The following is a 19670-nucleotide window of genomic DNA, read 5'->3' as shown; positions in this document are numbered from 1 at the left end:
GTTAATGTCTGTGCCATTTTGGTCTCTTGTGGACAGTTGTTTCATTGGCAATCATACCACATCTTCTTTTTTATATTAACTTATCTATCATTGTCATTTTTCTTAGTTGTCTCATTGACAATCATACCACATCTTTTTTATATTAACTTATCTATCATTGTCATTTTTCTTAGTTGTCTCATTGACAATCATACCACATCTTTTTTATATTAACTTATCTATCATTGTCATTTTTCTTAGTTGTCTCATTGACAATCATACCACATCTTTTTTATATTAACTTATCTATCATTGTCATTTTTCTTAGTTTTTTGCTGTTACATATTTATATGACATCATGCTTGGACTTTTGACTGAGTTTTAATCAAATAATGTTAGCCGTTTTTTGACACAACCTTTTGGAATGTTTGGTCATCAATGCTCTTCAACTTTATATATAAAAAAGAAGATGTGGCATGATTATCAATGAGACAACTGCCCACAAGATACCAAATGACACAGACATTAACATCTTGAATTGGCAAGAGGTAAATGGGGAGGGTTGAGATCTCACAGAACGTGTTTAACCCCATCGCATTTTTGCACCTGTCACTAGTCATGATCCTCTAACCGTTGATAGTCGTGTACGGTTTTTTTTCCCATTAATTTTAGTTCATTTATATGTTTTACAGTTCCGTGTGACGACTATGTATGCTGCACTGGTGAACTTTGTTGCTTAAGGGTCAGCTGAAGCCCGCCCCAGCTGCCAGATTTCTTGCTGTGTGAAAGACCCATTGGTGGCCTTCGACTGTTTTCTGTTGTTTGGTTGGGTTGTTTTCTCAATGACACATTCCCCACATTTTTTTTCAAAATATTTCTTGAAAAAACGTCATAATCAAAATATGGTCATTTAGAATTACTGTCACAATATCCTTATCTGTAACTGTCTTTTGGTGGATTAGATATGTTTATTAGAAATTATAATTCTAGTAATGACGACTTTTGTATCCGAAAGTCTTCTGTAACTTCTTATTTAGACTCGAATATTTCAAATTTGCTGAGACTATACAACCATTAGCAAATGTCATCGGAAAAAGATAATATAATTAAGTTCATTACCGTAATATTGAAACATTGATTAGAAAACAAGTCCGGATATATTTGCAATGTTATATTTATTCAATCATATATATCTGTCTATCCTTCAACCTTGTTTTCGTACCTGTTTGATCCGGCCTGTGTATGAATGGATAATGCGCTTGGTGATGTTTTAGCAACTATGGTTCCGTTTTTGTTAAAAATTGTAGTACCAAATAACATGCCATATTTTAACTTTATATAAGAAAATGGTTGTTACTTGTAGCGACCACTGTTAAGCTTTTCAGGGCACCTTAGGTCAATGAGTTGATGGGTGAGTTTTTTTTTCCTCTATGGATTATGATTTGTTTTATGTAGATAAGTTAAAATAATTTGTGTTTCCTTTTCGAGCTTTTGTTTTTGTCTGTTTAGCTCGTCAATCCGTGGCTTAATGTATTAACCAAAAGAACTACACCCAAATTTAACGATGTTTATAATTAGATGACCAAAAATTCAATTTTGACTTTGTTGTGTTGAATTTGGAATTTTTGGTTAGTTATATTTATGCATTTGTCCCTAACATTTTATTAACTATGCATTTGTATTCAGGTATCGCAGATCAAATTTATTAGTCATAGTGTGTTCGTTTACGTTTTTTGATTGAGTTTAGTCTTCCAATTGATATTTTATCGTGTTTTTCTATGTTGTGATGTTATACTATTGTTTCAGAAAAAGGGAGAAGGTTTGATACCATTAAAAGGTTTAATCCCGCTGAAAATGTTTGCACCTGTCCTAAGTCAAGAATCTGATGTACAGTAGTTGTCGTTTGTTTATGTAATTCATACGTGTTTCTCGTTTCTCGTTTTTTTTTTATATAGATTAGACTTGGTTTTCCCGTTTGAATGGTTTTACACTTGTAATTTTTGGACCCTTTATTGCTTGTTGTTTGGTGTGAGCCAAGGCTCCATGTTGAAAGTTGTACATTGACCTATAATGGTTTACCTTTATTTATTGTTATTGGATGATGAGTTGGCTCATGGGCACTCATACCACATCTTCCTATATCTATTGTTGACAAAATTATCAATAAAAAGCATAAAATTGTGGTAAATTTCTTCTGGTATAGATGTAAAAGTATAGAATTGATATTGAATAAGTAGGTTACCTATACTAAAAGATATTTGAAAACTTATATCGATACATCTCTCCTACTAGAGGTTTCCCGATTTGCTACGTATCAGGTACGGTTGGTAAGTAACACAACCGTTGGTGCACTTTTGGAGGTATCATTTAACGCATGAAATATCTTATTAATCACGATGAAATTTAAAAAAGATAATGAATTTGAACAACTGAATTAACCTACAATTTGAAATAATATCTAAATGGAAAAAAATCCTCCTGATAATTTATTAAAATCCAAGTCACACCATCAAAGCTGTTCCGTTGTGTTTATAATTATTCACTGTGCAGTACCTTGCATACACTTTCTAAAAACATTTCAGCGACCTCAATATTGAAACAGGTTTTGTATTTACCTTTAACATTTTACAGTTTGAAAGGGGTCAATTTTGAATGTTAAAAAAGCTCTTATTCTATTATCTTTTCTTAAAACCTCCCCTAAAGTATGCCAACCTTTTCATTTTATACTATTACATTAATATAACAGTCACACATAAGATAAATTATGAATGTGCTATATATATATATATAGCTTGTGTTTGCCTGTGGAATTTCAGGGGAAGTAAATCTTAATTACAAACCGTTCTTTGCAACGGTTACTGGCAACGGTTTGTTGAAAGCATAATCGAGTACACACGATATCGTTTGTTATGAATAGGTAAGATATCTACATAAAAAATATACCAAGTTGTAGCTAAAAATCATTCAAAAACTTTTTATATTGATTCATAAAAAATACATTGACATTAAGGACATATATGAATTAATTTCAAAAGATCAATGACGGCTCCCAGTTCGTACTACATATGGTACGGTAGCAAATCGGGAAACCTCTATTATGACATAGACTATTTATTTCATGTTTCACGTAGCTGTTATTGAAGTATTTAACATTTTTACTTGTTGAGCTTGATTCTGTAATGAACTGCGTGATAAAATGATAAAACTTCAATAGAAACGTTTTAACATATAAGCTCTAGTTTTTAAACTTTAAATTTACCATTTTTCTGATTTCCTTCATTTTCTACTAGTCCTTGACAAATCTGACTAGCTTCGGCAATGCCTCGATTTTGTTCATTCAACGAAATGTCCACAATTACCTATCAATAAAAAATATTTTACTGATTTAGATATTCATTTCTATATTATACATACTCCAATGCAGTTAAAAAACGAACATTATAATTATAAAAATATACATGTATATTTGTATGCGTGTGTATGAAAACAACCCCATAACGTAAATGATAATTCAATTTCCCAAACTATTTTACAAAATGCAGTGATCTTATCCCTGAAGGTAGAGTAAGCACAAACACACAGACGTTTTTGTTGGTAGCTCCTTGGCCAATTTTGTCGTAAAAGTTCTATTTTTTTGTGATTTAGTTCATATTCGTTTAATATTTTTTTTTATTTTGCTGTTTTCCTCATGCAAATGATAAACTTTGATTGTCCCAAACTTTTGGATCTGAGAGTCCGAGATCAAGATGGCCGATAATAATTAACAACAAGATTATTGCTTCGGAGAGTAGGTAATTATAATTGGTACCAGTATTGTTCTACAACTCCAGTTCCCGGTGCATGTCAAAACAAAATGTAAAAATAGATAATCCATTTGTTAAGAACTCGTTCTGGGTTTTCTATTTGCTTAAACATTGATGCTGAATTGAAACATCTGTCTGTATGTTGGGACACCAAAATAAGAAAATGGGATGATATCGTATAAACTCCCACTGTTAGGGACTAGTAAAAACAGAATAAAGAAAGAACAGAAAATATGAAAAACAGCTTTGTCTATCTACCTTTAGGTGTTACTTTTAATGATTAGGATCTTAGCACAATGTTGACTCCTTTGTTATTGACTTTTTTACCTATTATGTCATTTTGTTAAGTTCACGCGTCGTTGTCAATGTAATGGAATTTGATGTTACTGTCATACAAGTGAGAGGTTTAGCTAGCTATGAAACCAAGGTTCAATCCACTATTTTCTACATAAAAAATGCCTGTACCAAGTCAGGAATATGACAGTTGTTATCCATTCTGTTGATGTGTTCCAGTTTTTGATTTTGCCATTTGATTAGTGACTTTCTGTTTTGATTTTCCTCGGAGTTCGGTATTTTTGTGATTTTACTTTTTATACTACAGTAGATTTAAACACCTAAAGCAAAACTATTTTCCTCTATTTTTATTATAGTAATAAATTGAAGTAATGATTAAATGTTATTTTTTTTAAACATTAAAATGAAACATTTTCAATTGTAAAGAAAGTACATTCTTTGTACGTTATTTGTGACCCTCATTATTTTAAACAATCATGCACTTTTACATGAGTATATGCTTTGGAAATATAACGCACTGCATAGAAATTTTGCCTAAAGAGCGTAGTTTTATCGCAGCTGCAGCATGGTCTTTAATATTCAAGCTAATGAATTTTATAGATTACACCATAATATATACTCAAAAAAGTAATGAATTTAAAATGCAGATTTCAAAAACAATTCAATTAGAAAATAAAAGCCAGTCGGCGTAAAGGAAGTACTTTGTAATCAGCCATAGCGGCATAAAGTGCATGTTTTGTTTCACTAAATTTTAAAAGTATTTTTGTGTTAAAAATATAATACAGAATCGAAAAAAAATATTTCAAAAGATTCATGGTAATAGAAGTTCTGCATTATATATGCAAATTCAATTTACGGTTGGAATCTTCCTTAATGTTTATCATTATGGATTTTAATGACGGCGATCGTATATTCAAAAGACTATGATAGTATTTTGAAGCACATGATATGACTCATGAATTTCATCCGATTTAATTTGAATGTTGATTATTGTGGGCCATTTGTAAATCAGTTCTGATCATTGGACAGCTGTCCTGGGTTTGTAATGTCATTAAGGGTTTTCAATATTTGAAACTGTTTGAAAGTACCGCTTTGGTAATCTTCTTCTTCTGTTTAGTTCAATAGCACTAACCATTGAATAAGATAATTCGTTAATGCAAACGACATATGAACCCTATAAAATAATACTTAAAAAACTTTGCAACATAATATATGGAGATTCTTGCGCGTTCGCAAAACATAACTGAATACAAACATTTTCACACTTTCAGACAGATAGATTAATGAAGTGGTGGTTTGTTGCAATCATGCGTATGGCTAAGGGAAATCTTAAGCAAAGGCTAATAAACAGCAATGCGAAACAAAAATGCATGAATCAATTTAGACATGAAAGGTCACTAAATAATAAACATATTCACAGCTTTTTCTACGCATGCATGGGGAATGAATTGTCGCCTTTTTGGAGCTAGAAACATACGTGTAAAAACGTTGACGAGGGTCAATAAGTATCATTATTTAACTTTAATAATACGAAAAATACAAAAAAAAAAACCAATCAAAATGAGCAATACTTGAGATTTTATCAAATCGAAATAAAACCGGACCCATGTTGGTAGTTTGCCGGATGAATGCAACAGTATTGTCCCTTTGGTGAACTCTCCAACCAAATATACAAAATAAACCGGGAATACATTTAGTTAAACGTAAACGAAAAGACAAATAAAAACCTTAACAATCAGGTGAGTATGAGTGAGTTATGAAGATACAAAATGTACTTTAAAGAGCAGCCATACAGACACTCTAGTATCAGGTATGAAATAACTATTATATTATTAACAGACAGCAAGAGGTTCTGTTTGAGAGATGATTGTAAACAGCAAAACTTTCCGATCGAAAATTGGTCTATTACTGGTGCAATAACAATCCCACTGTAGGATTTACTGGAAAATCATATTGAGGACGCATTCCAACAGCACATGGTTTTTTTGTATATACTATAAGGAACAAGTGACTTGAATCAAACAGGAATTACATTATTTTAGATGTTGCACAAATTTAGTAAGTCAAAAGAGACAAAAGAAAAAGAGTTTCTGATAGCTATATATAAAGTAGACAACTTTTCATCAGAGACAATAAAATGTATTGACCCCTTTCCTATCAATTTCGACATAAGAGAAAAGGTAACACAAATCTAGAAACTTAAACCAAAAAGACACGGCTGTCTTCATATACAACAAATAACTCCTCTAAACAAAATCATTCGGGTAACTAAACTCAATTCTCAGCAAACTCAGTGATACTGCGAGGACAAACTTGTCTTGGATAAGAATATCGTGAATCTAACAATAGGTTTTTAAACAAGGATGTGTCCAGGCTGATTCAAAATTAAGTTTATCGATTTCAACACATAGACCCCTGGATACATACGAAGAGTGTAATTAAGAAATAAACGAACCTACTGGTGTTATATATATGTATAGGAATGGCCGATAAACTCATTAGTATTTGGTTAAAAATCTGTAGCACACAAACAAAGATCAATTCACAAGGCAACATATATCAGAGGAATCCCTAGATCTGTCACACCTTTATTCAATTAAAGAAGAGATAAGAAAGAAATGCAAAGACACTTGGAATGTTATGCCACAGTTAAAGTTATCTTTGATGCCCATAAGGAGGACAAAAACCAAGCAATCGTCTTCAATGGATATTTTCTCACCAGTACAATATAATATTCAAAATTTCAGGCAGAACAACCAGTTGAAGCTATGAGGTGTTAAAACTGCATCAAATTTTGACACAAAGCCATAGTCATGCACCACCTACATCTAGCAACCTGTTTTAACTCTGGGAGAACAGACTAAATGTAATAGTTCCATGGACACCATGATATGTCAACATAAATTGCAAGAGTGTGATATCTTTGCAAGATAATAACAAAGGAAGCAAAACAACAACAACCGGAGAATAACATCATTACACTCGAGCGCGTCATACAAGCAAGTCGAGACTTTTTTTAGAATTCAACATTCAACCATTGATCAGTTATATATTGGCACAAGATACTGTGATTCGGAGGTAATGTAACATTTCAGTAAGAACTTGATATGTAATATATATCTGGGGATTTTACAAAGTAATTCACAGCCTCATTGCCATACCATCTGAAATTTTGATACCAACAGTCAGTAGAACAAGACAAAATTATTCAAATACTTATAGACATATACGAACCACAAAGGAAACATAACCTTACACAAGGTGTTCCCTTCAAACTGATTTAAATCAAGTCAATAAATTTTTGTATATATTTTTTTTTTATTTTAATCAATAGTATTTGTAATATACATGCACAAATTGTCAAATTTGTATATATTTTCTTTTCTTTTTGGCATTCACACGAAATTTAAGTTTTAACACGCATGCGCAACAGCAAGTAATCCTCCGTATCCTGAAGGTTTGTTGTACAACTGAAGAAGAAGGAGAACTTGTATTGTTGAAAGTATTATCTTGCAAAGGTTTAAAAAAAAGTAATATTAATAAACTCAACATAGATTAAAACAGGGAGGTCCGTGCCCCATAAATAATGTACACCATCATTTTCAAAATGCGTTATTATACAGATAACAATGAGAAAAGTTGGGTCTTTTTTTCTGGGCAGGGCGTTGGTGTTTGAAATAATATGTTCGTACATATACAATATAAGTTTGGGGTACAGACTTCGTGCATTTACTCGAAGATCACTCAGGTCGTCAAATCGTGTTAAAAATTGTGTAACTAGAACGAACATATCAATATTAAAATTCAAGTAAATAATTTAAATTCCAATCATCCAGATTTTCCATTAAGAAAACATAGTTTGGCATTTTGTCTCAGAGCTTAATTAGTTTACTCTTGTAGTTTAATTATGTTTCATTGAACTTCAATTACCCAATATAATCGAAATGTAAACGAGTTTGTGTGCACAATGCCATTTACGGAAGCCGATACATGATGGAAACCTTACTTTTATTTATGAATTCGTTATGTACAAGGATTTATACAGAGCACATATTGCATAACAATATAAAGCTGGATTAGCAAATTAGAATAGAACTCTTATAAAAACCAATTCCGCTAACTTCAAGTTAAAATTATTTAACTCGGTTTCCATATTGGTAAGAAGAAAAATAAGATGAATGAAGCACATGCTATAGTATAGGAAAATTGTTATATAATTACGATTGCTACTACAAAAAAAGTGTTTCACAGATTTACATAGAAATAAAGTTTGTACCACAAATAAAATACAGTCTTTTGTGAAGAAATTACATGTTGAAATTCGTTTTGGAAACAGTACGCGAGTATCTGACGAAACACGCTTAGTCCTTGACATTTCAACTGAAAATGTTCAGTTCAGTTCATTTTTTTTTTTTTTTTTTTTGTAAAAGTAGATGCAATTTGAGGACTTATAACCTCCTGTAATGGAAATGTTTGTTAAGATAGATGCAATTCATTCTTTATCTAAATTTGCGGGACCATTGATATTGATTCACATATCTAATTGAAATCTACCTGCTATGAAATTGTTTTTAAAACCAAAATTTTATGACCAGTGATTGAGTTCAAAAGTATGGTTCCAGGATTTAAAAGTTGAAACAATTTCTGCAAAACAGTTTTGATTCAAATATAATTAAGTTGTGGGATTATTCAATATGTTTTCTAAGTGTAATATTGAATTTAAAGAACGATGATGTCTAGATATTTAAGTTCTGTTTATATGAGAACAACCATACATTGATTGATTGATGGATTGTTGATTGTTGACGCTTAAGTAGAAAACTGAGACTCTACCGATGTTAGAAACAGGAACTGAGAGACATAATATGAACACGAAATGTTGACAAAATATGCTAGTATTGGGCAATGAGATGGGATGGGTTTTTTAACAGCCCAACAATATATTCAGAAAATGCCTGTACCAAGTCAGGAATATGACAGTTGTAATCCATTCGTTTAATGTGTATGAGTTTTTGATTTTGTTTTTGGAGTTCAGTTTTTTTGTGATTTTAATTTTTTATTGCATTTGTAGGGATAGCAATTTTGATTGTTGAAGGTGTAATACCACCAAATCATAGTATGTCACATACGGCTGTATACGAAAAAGGGTCGAAACAAACATTTTTCTTGAATTTGACAGTTATGGGTAATGAATCCTACGTTTCATTGCAGTAAACAAAATTATGTGTCATCAACATACACTAATTTTTATGTGATGTTTCCATAAATTGGAAAATTGAGAAACATACTAACTAAAACTGGTACACAGGTAAAAAAAGAGGTGAACATTTGATTGGTTATCATCCAGTGATTTTTTTTTCTGTTGTGCAATGAAACGTTATGCACAATTTTGTCTATTATAGTACTGCACAGGATAAAACTTTACTCATGCCAAGTATTTCCTTATTTGTAACAAAGATAAATTCTGCACATATTTTTGAATGAAAAGTGCAAATTTAACAAAGACTAATAGGAAAAATCAATAATGGTATTACAACTGTATTTAGTGACATACTCTTTTCCTTTTTATCTAAATAAATGTGCACAAAACGTGACTATTTCAATCATTTTCCCCCATCATGGTCCACCCCTATGTTTTACGTGTACATCTTGGCTGTTGTTGAGACCAATCTTGGCATTTTTCTGTTCAGTGATGAGTTATCTTTCTTTTCACATTTTTTTTTTATCGATTCTGGTAAAATATTTTTTTATTTTGTCAATTAATTACTAGTGTGATTTTATCCATCTATTAATCGCCTTCTAAAAGTCTAGGTATGTCTATTGACTTCACGAACAGTTTGATATTGGTATTGCATAAAAACGAAATCTATAGCTTACCCCCATTGTTTCTGTCGACATCAGTAGTACAAAACATGATAAATGTAGACTCATTGCACCTGAAAAAGATATGTTTGTTTAATAGCATTGCAAGATTGCAATCAAAACGCTATATAGTGTTTGCACAAACTCTTTGAAAAAGTAATAAAAGAATCTTTTTTTTAAATTTTCCAGTTGACAAAATTCGAACTTAATCATACGACAAGACAAATAACGAAAAAGCTAGAAGTCATTTAACCATCATTGATATACAGTTAGTACAAAAAAGTGCATCTATTAAAGGCACTGACGATTGTACTGTCAAGCAGCATAACCTTCGATTGAACAGTTTCTGAAAAACTTAATGTACTGACAAATTTACTTGAAAATGCAAATGAATAATGATTAAGCTTCAGACAAAAATAAATAATAAAATATTTATATGTCTGAAAACTTGTGTGTCATTGATATTTTTCAATTATGTTTTAAAGGGATAATTCGCGAATTTTTAATTATCAGCTAATTATGTCCATAATACCATAAAAAACATATTCACCAAGTTTTATCTGGATATGAACAGCAATAAAGGAGAAAATTAAGAATTAATAATTTTATTTCATCGAACTTCCTGACTTATGTGACGTAGTTTAAGTCTTTAAGCATGCCGGGAGTGGAAATAATCTCATTTTAAATCTTAATCGTTAATCATCTTATAACGCTATTTAAAGCGCATCGACGACGTTTGGTGTAGCTATTAACCAACTAATAATTAAGATGGAACAGCGCTCAGCTTGAAAGTAGAATGTACGATTTATATTTTAATATTTTCTGAAATGATTATAGTGATACAAGTAAATCATATAAAATATGTTTTTAATGATTTTTTTTTCCGACGGATATTTTGAACTAACATGTATAACTGATAGTGTTTTAAAAATGCATGTTTGTACTTTTTACCTTTTACGTCAGGCTAGTAAATATGTGCTGCTAGTACATTTGTAGTGTGCAAATACGGCCCCGCAAATACAATGTGTATTGTACTTTGACACATAATGACTACCTGTTGAATGCGTGGTTAAATTCAAGTTAATTAAAAGATTAGCATTTTGTATCTTTTGATCTTTACTCAGTGAATTTAAGCCGTCACGGTTCACTTTTCTAGGTGTGAACAACATTTCGTATGATAAACGGGGGAATCTTAATATTTTCCATGAGCTCAGTTTTATTAAATATATTATTGACGCTGAATATTTTTTGTTGAAAAAAAATACTGAATTAATTTAATTGAATAAATTTATGAGGCCTTCAAAATCTTACATGAATACCCAGAGATTTGTTTGGTTAACCTGGAATTTCAATAATGGAATCACCATTGTTATAAATACACAAGCTAATCAAACTAATAGAAATAACTTCTACCTAATTTTTAAACAATATCAAAAGACGTCGAATTAACTAATAAGCAATTTCTTGTTTTCTTATGAATTGAATGGAGCGTGGTTGTTTTTGTAAAAAGAAAAAAAAGTTTTATATATAATCCTTTTAAATGAATATATACTATAAGCAAAAATGTCTAGTTTAGAGAGTGAAAGTTCTGATAGTGTATCCAGCTCCCAAATTGAGACAAATTTTGACGAGTGTGGTCAATTTTGGTACACATTAGAACCAGAGTACACTGAAGAAGAACTCCAACAAATTGAAGCTGAAGAAAATTCTAGACAACAGGATATCATAAATAACCCTCGCAAGTTTGACACCAATTGGTGTTCATGTACAAACTGCATAGTCATGCCATTGCTGGCGGAAAGTTTCTGCTGCCACGAATTTACGCTATTTGATGAAAAAATTAAATTGGGTGAATGTGTCACTGAAAATACATTTCACCGAATGTTTCAGATTCATTTCATTATTTGTGTATTAATATACCTATTTATGAATTATTTCACTTTGAGGTCTAATTTTATAGATTGCATGTTGTATTAACATGAAGGTTTGGTATACCACAGTACCACGGAGCGTTTAAATGATTTGACCCGAGATCCTCCCGAGTTATTGGTGGGGTTCTTGTTGTGCAATCTAAACCAGTTTTCTATGATGTGTTTTTTTATCTCTTTGTTTGTCTTTTGATCGTTTATTGGTTATTTTTTGCTATGACGTTGTCAGTGTGTTTTTTAATACTGAATAGGATCGAATATGACTATCTGTTTTGGTACCTTCTGCATTTTTACAAACAAGACCATGAAACTGAATATTGGAAATGTATCATGCTACTACAAAAGAAAAAGCACTGATGGATTGTCCTAGAAGCATATTTTATGAGAATAATGATGGTCTATAATCTATAAGCAGTTACTATAAAAAAAAAAAAAGAAGATGTGGTAAGATTGCCAATTAGACAACTATCCACAAAAGACCAAAATGACACAGACATTAACAACTATAGGTCACCGTACGGCCTTCAACAATGAGCAAAGCCCATACCGCATAGTCAGCTATAAAAGGCCTCGATAAGACAATGTAAAACAATTCAAACGAGAAAACTAACGACCTTATTTATGTAAAAAAAATGAACGAAAATCAAATATGTAACACATACACAAACGACAACCACTGAATTACAGGCTCCTGACTTGGGACAGGCACATACATAAATAATGTGGCGGGGTTAAACATGTTAGCGGGATCCCAACCCTCCCCCTAAATTTCATGTTGGAAGGGGTGCATTTTTAAAAATTTAATTTTACTTTTACCAAGAAATCCATTGTAGCAAAGGGAAGAGTTATTGTGGTCTAGTGTCAGATACTCGAAAATAATGGAATTTAACAGAAAAGGAAACAAATAACGGACTTTGGCAAAAATGGAGAGGGCTTTTGATACCTTTTCTCCAGACATAAAATCTTTTACAATAAATCATCCTACAACAGCTTAAAAGCTTGAAATGCCAGCGATTTCGCGGTAGTGTTTTAGTGTTCTCAAAATCTTATATTGATAAAAATGACAACTCCTTTAAATAATTGAATGTACATGTACAAGAAGACAAACGATTACCGCACGTTCTAGAGACAGCCACGAACTAAGTATCATCTTCGTGTCATAAATGCGCATGCTTGTCTCTTCACATACAAGTAAACGCAAATTTTCTAATAGGCAAAATATTTCGTAAATGCGCCCGCTTATATCGGAAATAGGACAAGAAAGTATGAAAGATAGTCATCCATAATCTCTCGGTTAAATTCTCTAGGATTTACTCCAAACAAATTCAATGTTGTAAAATGATGCAGTATGTTTTTTTCTTTCTTAATTTGTTCATCACAACTCAAGACCACATAACTTAAATGAAACATTTGATAAGCAAATAAAACAAGCTGACAAAACATTATGTAAGTTATTGTTTACAAAAGCATTGGCGGATCCAGGGGGAGTGGTTTCTGGTGTTGGAACCCCCGTTTTTTTCTTGGCCGATCAATGCATTTGAAGTGGGACATATAGTTAGAACCCCCCCTTTAATATGGATGGATCCGCCCCCGAAAAAAATTTGAAAAAAAAAAATCATTTTACATGGTACAGTACTAGATAATCTTCTACACATGAATTTTGAAACCGAAGTCAAAATTAATAATTAACGGTCTTATTATTTCTGTCTTTGCACATGTCAGAATTAATCAGCCTGTAGATATAAATTTTAAACTCTTAATTTCATGTTTGGACGGCTTTGTGTATTTCAATTAGGTTAGGGACATACATTGTTTACAGGATGTATAATACACCGGACAGCATTTTCGATGGCACTTTTACCTGTGCACACCTGGGTCAAACAGCTGGGAAGCGATGCATGTACCTGAATTGCGTAATGTCACCAGTTTATTAGCCCGCAGGAAGTCACTAGAATACCTGAATGTGACACTAATACACGACCTCTGGCAAAAGATCGTCGGTTTTCATATAGAAGTACCCGAAATGAATAAAATCTATTACAGATAAAAGACTTTTTTTGGGGGCAAGCATTTCGAAAAGTCTAAAGCCTTTACAACTTCCAAATTAGTGTCCGCCCCACTAGATGTAGAATGTAGGACAGAAAGTCACAGGACAAAAAGTCACAGACAAAAAGTCACGGACAAAAAGTCACAGGACAAAAAGTCACAATTCATTTTTTCTGATTATTTTCTTTGAATAAAAACCACTTATTTCTACAAAAATATTTTTGTATTTTTCTTGAACTATTGTATATAAACCAACTTTGTTAACAAAATTTATTTAAAAAAATATCAAAGATGATCAAATAATTGTTAAAAAAACAAAATGTCAAAGTGGTTTGGCACTTAAATGGCTTCATGGTGCCAAGAAATATATCTTTTGCCTGATTAAAATTAAATAAATCTTGATTTATCAAGTATAATGACACATTTCCTAAACTTTAATATGAATATATGTATTAAAAAGTAAATATTTCAAAATATTTCTCTTATAAATTCAAAGAATTGTCAACAAATTATTTGTGACTTTTTGTCCTGTGACTTTTTGTCCTATCAAATTTGTGACTTTATGTCCTGTGACTTTTTGTCCTGTGACTTTCTGTCCGTTTACCTAGATGTATTCCTATCTACTATCTTGTTATCCTAAATTTAAGAAGAAAAAATACTCCTACGATTGACCATTAATCATTACAAATTTCGTTAGCCTAGCTGTCGACATTTTATATCCCGAAACTGCTTAGCCTTAACTTGTAGGACTACGCAACTGCGTTGACCTAGTAGACAGCTATAAAGCATAACAAGGGGGCGGTAAGATCTATTAAGTTTCCACACGAATCGGGGAAGACATATGCTCCCATCTACCTATCACCTCTTCAACCTTTAAATATGGCACAATATGGAAAAGGAAAAAGGGGGGGGGGGGGTAAACAGCATCTGTAATTATACATGTAAATAAAGTCTTATTTTTAAACTATTATTATATTAAACAAATGACCCTTTTAATGTTTTACGTAATTTTTTATGTATACATAAGTTTTTTTGTACCTAAAAAATATATACTTCATTGAACTTGTGAATTTACGACAGAAAGTCACAGAAAAAAAACGTCATAATTCAGTTTCGAGTTTATTTTGCTTTAAACGAGAAAACGTAAATTAATTAATTCTTTTTTGGTTTGTTCTTGAAATATTATTTTTACAGCAAGTTTTATTTATTAAATAAATATCAATGACATCAAATAATTGTTATAAAATCAAAATGCCAAAGTGGCTATAGGTACCTTAAATGGCTTCATTGTCCCTAGAAATATATATCCTTTACCTGATTGAAATCAAATAAGGCTTGTAAACAAGTTCATAAACTTAATAAAATGTAATAAAGGTAATAAATAATATAATATTTGAAGATTTTTTTCCTGTATATATTCAACAATTATCAACAAATTTGTTGTGACTTTTTGTCTTTGACTTTTTCTCCGTGTACTAAACTTCTACTTGTAAACAACAAAATCTGTTAATAATGCATGAATGCAGAAATACTGTCAGAACTATATTAATCTGACAATTTCCTTTCAACCAGGCTTGGAACGAAATAGCAATAAAAACATTCATGAGAAAAAAATCATAAAATTACTATCAAATTTCCATCGAAACAAGATGCTTCAAAATGGTCTGCACACACTTTCTTGAACTTGTTGTGAGTGAAGCTGGTTGGTGTTATGTTAGGTTAATCATCCACGTCTGGTACAACTCTTTCTTTTTTGCAGGATCTGGGAAAGTGTATAAGCTTATGCCATGTGAACTCCGAGTTGAACATCCGTACGCTTGACAAGTCATTTTAATACTGAATATACGATATGCCATGCTTGTTTTTTGGATTTGTGGTATTCAGATATTTTATTCAAATATACTCATCACGTGACAATTTGTATTGGAGATGCCGTCAAAATGGCGATAAGTTGAGAAGTGATAGTGGGATTTTAATTTTAATTTTAATCACTTATCTTGAAGAATTGAACAATAATTTTAATGAATATATGATTATTTATATCAAATAAACATAATATAAAATTTTCATTTTTTTTGCGAAGTTTCCCTTTAATATAAAATCTTCAAATACAAATTTTAAAGAATTTCAGTTGTTTGAGACAACATGTTCGTGTGATAAGACTGGTACCAATGATCCAAATAGCCATACCTACTCTATATGCTACATTTTAAATCTGTATCAATAGAAATTTGAAATAAAAAATTTCGTGTGAGTTAAAAAGTAAAATAACAAACATACCGAACTCCGAGGAAAGTTATAACCGGAAAGTCCCTAAGCAAATGACAAAAAAACAGAAAATCATATTTCTGACTAAGTACAGGCATTGACTTATGTAGAAAATTATGTATTTAACCTAGTTTAAAAGTCAATGAGACTATAGTCCCAAAATATAAGTTGAACTACAATAGAGATGTATTTTAAGACGGAGAAGATATCTAGGGGCATCAAAAATAATTAAAATTATACTGAAATTAAGGTTGCAACTAAGGTATCTTAAGTTGAGTGTATACGATTAATGGCCATACGTTGTAAAATCAGTTTGGTTGCATAGTACCTGATGTACTTTCCAAACATTGGCACTGAGCCGTTTGGGTCAAATTAAATACATGTTTATGTATTGAGCGCACATACTGTTATGATTGACTTTGATGTAATACCTGACAGTTTATAATATAAATTGTTTCATCCTGTAATCTTCTATAGATGTTATTAGAATGAATAAATTGAGATTTGTGTAGACGTCAATGAGATACAAATAACCAAAAGACATTTAGGGGCCAACACAAACTTTTCAAATATTATAGACAGAGTGACGTCTTTATAATATCATGAACTGTTACTAACGAATGGAGTCTTCTTAACATCAAGTAATTTACCGAAACTGACAAAGATCTACCATCGACACCAAATTCTATCAGCACATAAAGAGATTACATGAAACAACAACGGACGAAGTACCAAACTTTGAACATCCATATAAGTATATGGCACGGTAAAACAAGATTTTGATATCTAATTCCTTATATGTTACTTTTGTAGACATTAAAAAACCACTCACAATAATATCCAATAAAACCAGTAGAGAAAAGCGCATATCTTAAAATGAACAGTTAAATAGGTAACAAAATCATCATAACTAATACATTTAAACAGTAATAAATTTTATCTAACCTCCTATATACATCTATTTATTATATCGTAGAAGGTCACTAGAACACTTTGTAGCTTATAATAGTATTTTGACACAGATAATGCTCTTTTTTACCGAAAGCAAAATGAAACTACGTAACCTGCTAATATTGTTATAGTTACAGTGTGCTTGCTAACTATATATAGTGACCTATTATCATGTATACGGTTTCATTAATTACCATATTAGAAGAGAGTAAGCGAATGTTGAGCTCTATTTAGAGCTAACTGGTCCGTATATATCGTATTAGGTCAATATGATATTGTGTAACGAATTTATTTTATTGACTATCTTTATATTGGAAATGTAGATGAAAACCTTTTGACAATAACATTAAACAGAATATCAAAGTATTAGCAATGAAAAAGTAAGCGTCTATATGACATAATTAAATCACAAAAATGCTGAACTCCAAGGAAAATTCCAAACGAAAATGGCAAAATCAAAAGCTCAATCGCATCAAACGAATGGATAACAACTGATAAACAAAGTGATAGTTTTTGTCTAAAAGCATGTCAAAATGATAATTATATCTACCACTAATCGTATATTTGACAAAGACCACACCCATTGACCGTGTACATGTAAATAAAATAAAACACGCCCATTGGCCTTATATAAAACAAAATCGACAGAAATTGTATGATTTGGGATTATATAAAATTGCTGCAATTTAAGGGATTATGTCTAATCACTTAAAACGTTGATTATGATAATACAATTTTCAGGAAATATGCATATAATTATCTAAAAATAATGCAGGGGATTATACATTCATGATAAGACAGTGTAATTGATTGTTTAAAATGTGATTTAAACATCTTCATAAACATAAACTCAAAGTGTTAGGCTCAACACTCTCTTACACAAATTATTATTTTCACAAACTAAATTGAATGACTAAATCAGTTGTGTGTTGTTATATTTTTTGCATCATCAATTTTAAAAATAACCTCTGATCTTATCGAATGTTGGTGAGAGAAAAAGGTGTTCATTAGCAGGTGTTAAAAGAGTGAATCAGTCACTTCAAAGTCATCTCTTGCTTTTGACCTGTTATGAAGAAACAAAACAATTCATTGTATACATTTGCAATTATCACTATCATTGAAATGTTGGTATTTAATTTATGATTAATTTTAATGTGGTTCATCAGCATTTCCCTGGAAAAGCTGTCCACTTTAGATTTGTTAATGACAGGGAATGAAAATTGTCCCCTTTAAAAAAGGGTAATGAATACAGAAGATTTAGTTTTAGCAAACAAAACAAAGCATCTTTGTGATATTTATAACCCCAAAACTTCTTTGTAAGATTATACTTTAATTTTTAATATGTAGAATCACTGGTCAGTTTAAAGAATTGAATAATCACTAATGATTTAAGTAATTATGCAGGATATCTGCAGAAATCAACGATTTTACTTAATCTTTTATCATTTAAATTCACCCTTACATTTATAGGTTTCAACGTTGTCACTTTAAACCAATGATACTCATAGCAGTGTAATTCTACACTTGTTAATGGATGACTAAAATTTCAAACAAAATCATAATAATCAGAATCAGAACATGAAGATACCATTCACAATTGGAACAAACTTATATCCATATACTAGTAGCTGATAACGTCTACCACATATAGACTATGTTGGATGGTTTTCGTATGTACAATCATACCACCATCCCTTATTTTATATCTTTTTGTAGATTCTGAAGTTAAATGCAGTAAAACAAACTTTGATTCAAACCATAAATTTGGAAATGTGTATGATTCCCTACGAAATGCAAAATTTAACACCAGTATAGGTGTAATTAGAAATCGGGGGAGCTGATACGTGTACTGCAACATTTATGATTACATATAACGAATAGCTATGAAACTAGAGGCTCTCAAGAGCCTGTGTCGCTCACCTTGGTATATGTGCATATTAAAAATGGACACAGATAAATTCATGACAAAATTGTGTTTTGGTGATGGTAATGTGTTTGTAGATCTTTCTTTACTGAACATTCTTGTTGCTATAATTATCTCTATCTATAATGAACTTGGCCCAGTAATTACAGTGGAAAATATTTTCTAAAAATTAACAATAATTAACAACAATTTATGAAAATTGTTAACAATTGACTATATAGGGCAATAACTCCTTAAGGGGTCAATTGACAGTTTTGGTCATGTTGTCATGATATATTTAGATCTTATTTTGCTGAACATTATTGCTGTTTACAGTTTATCTCTATCTATAATAATATTCAAGATAATAACCAAAATCTACAAAATTTCCTTAAAATTACTAATTCGGGGGCAGCAACCCAAAAACAGGTTGTCCGATTTGTCTGAAAATGTTAGGGCAGATGGATTTTGACCTGATAAACAATTTAAGCCATGTCAGATTTGCTTTAAATGCTTTGGTTTTTGAGTTATAAGTCAAAAACTGCATTTCACCTCTATGTTCTATTTTTAGCCATGGTGGCCATCTTGGTTGGTTAGCCGGGTCACGCCACACATTTTTTAAACTAGATACTCCAA

At 31.2% G+C, this 19670-nt stretch overlaps 1 protein-coding gene across 1 annotated transcript in view; it reads right to left on the bottom strand.

Moving 5' to 3' along the window:
- Nucleotides 1-19670, bottom strand: part of LOC139513388 (secretin receptor-like) — a 49661-nt gene that overhangs the window by 23031 nt on the left and 6960 nt on the right. Inside the window, exons 2-3 of the mRNA XM_071301809.1 lie at nt 9954-10012; nt 3239-3338 (exon numbers count right to left, since the gene is read on the bottom strand). Of these exons, the coding sequence (XP_071157910.1) occupies nt 3239-3338; nt 9954-10007 (154 nt within the window). The 5' untranslated portion in view covers nt 10008-10012. The remainder of the gene's footprint in view (nt 1-3238; nt 3339-9953; nt 10013-19670) is intronic.

Source organism: Mytilus edulis, chromosome 2 (genome assembly GCF_963676685.1).
Source record: "Mytilus edulis chromosome 2, xbMytEdul2.2, whole genome shotgun sequence".
Classification (NCBI taxonomy): domain Eukaryota; kingdom Metazoa; phylum Mollusca; class Bivalvia; order Mytilida; family Mytilidae; genus Mytilus; species Mytilus edulis.
The sequence above is the reverse complement of the archived record's forward strand: the minus strand, read 5'-3'. Positions and strand labels throughout refer to the sequence as shown.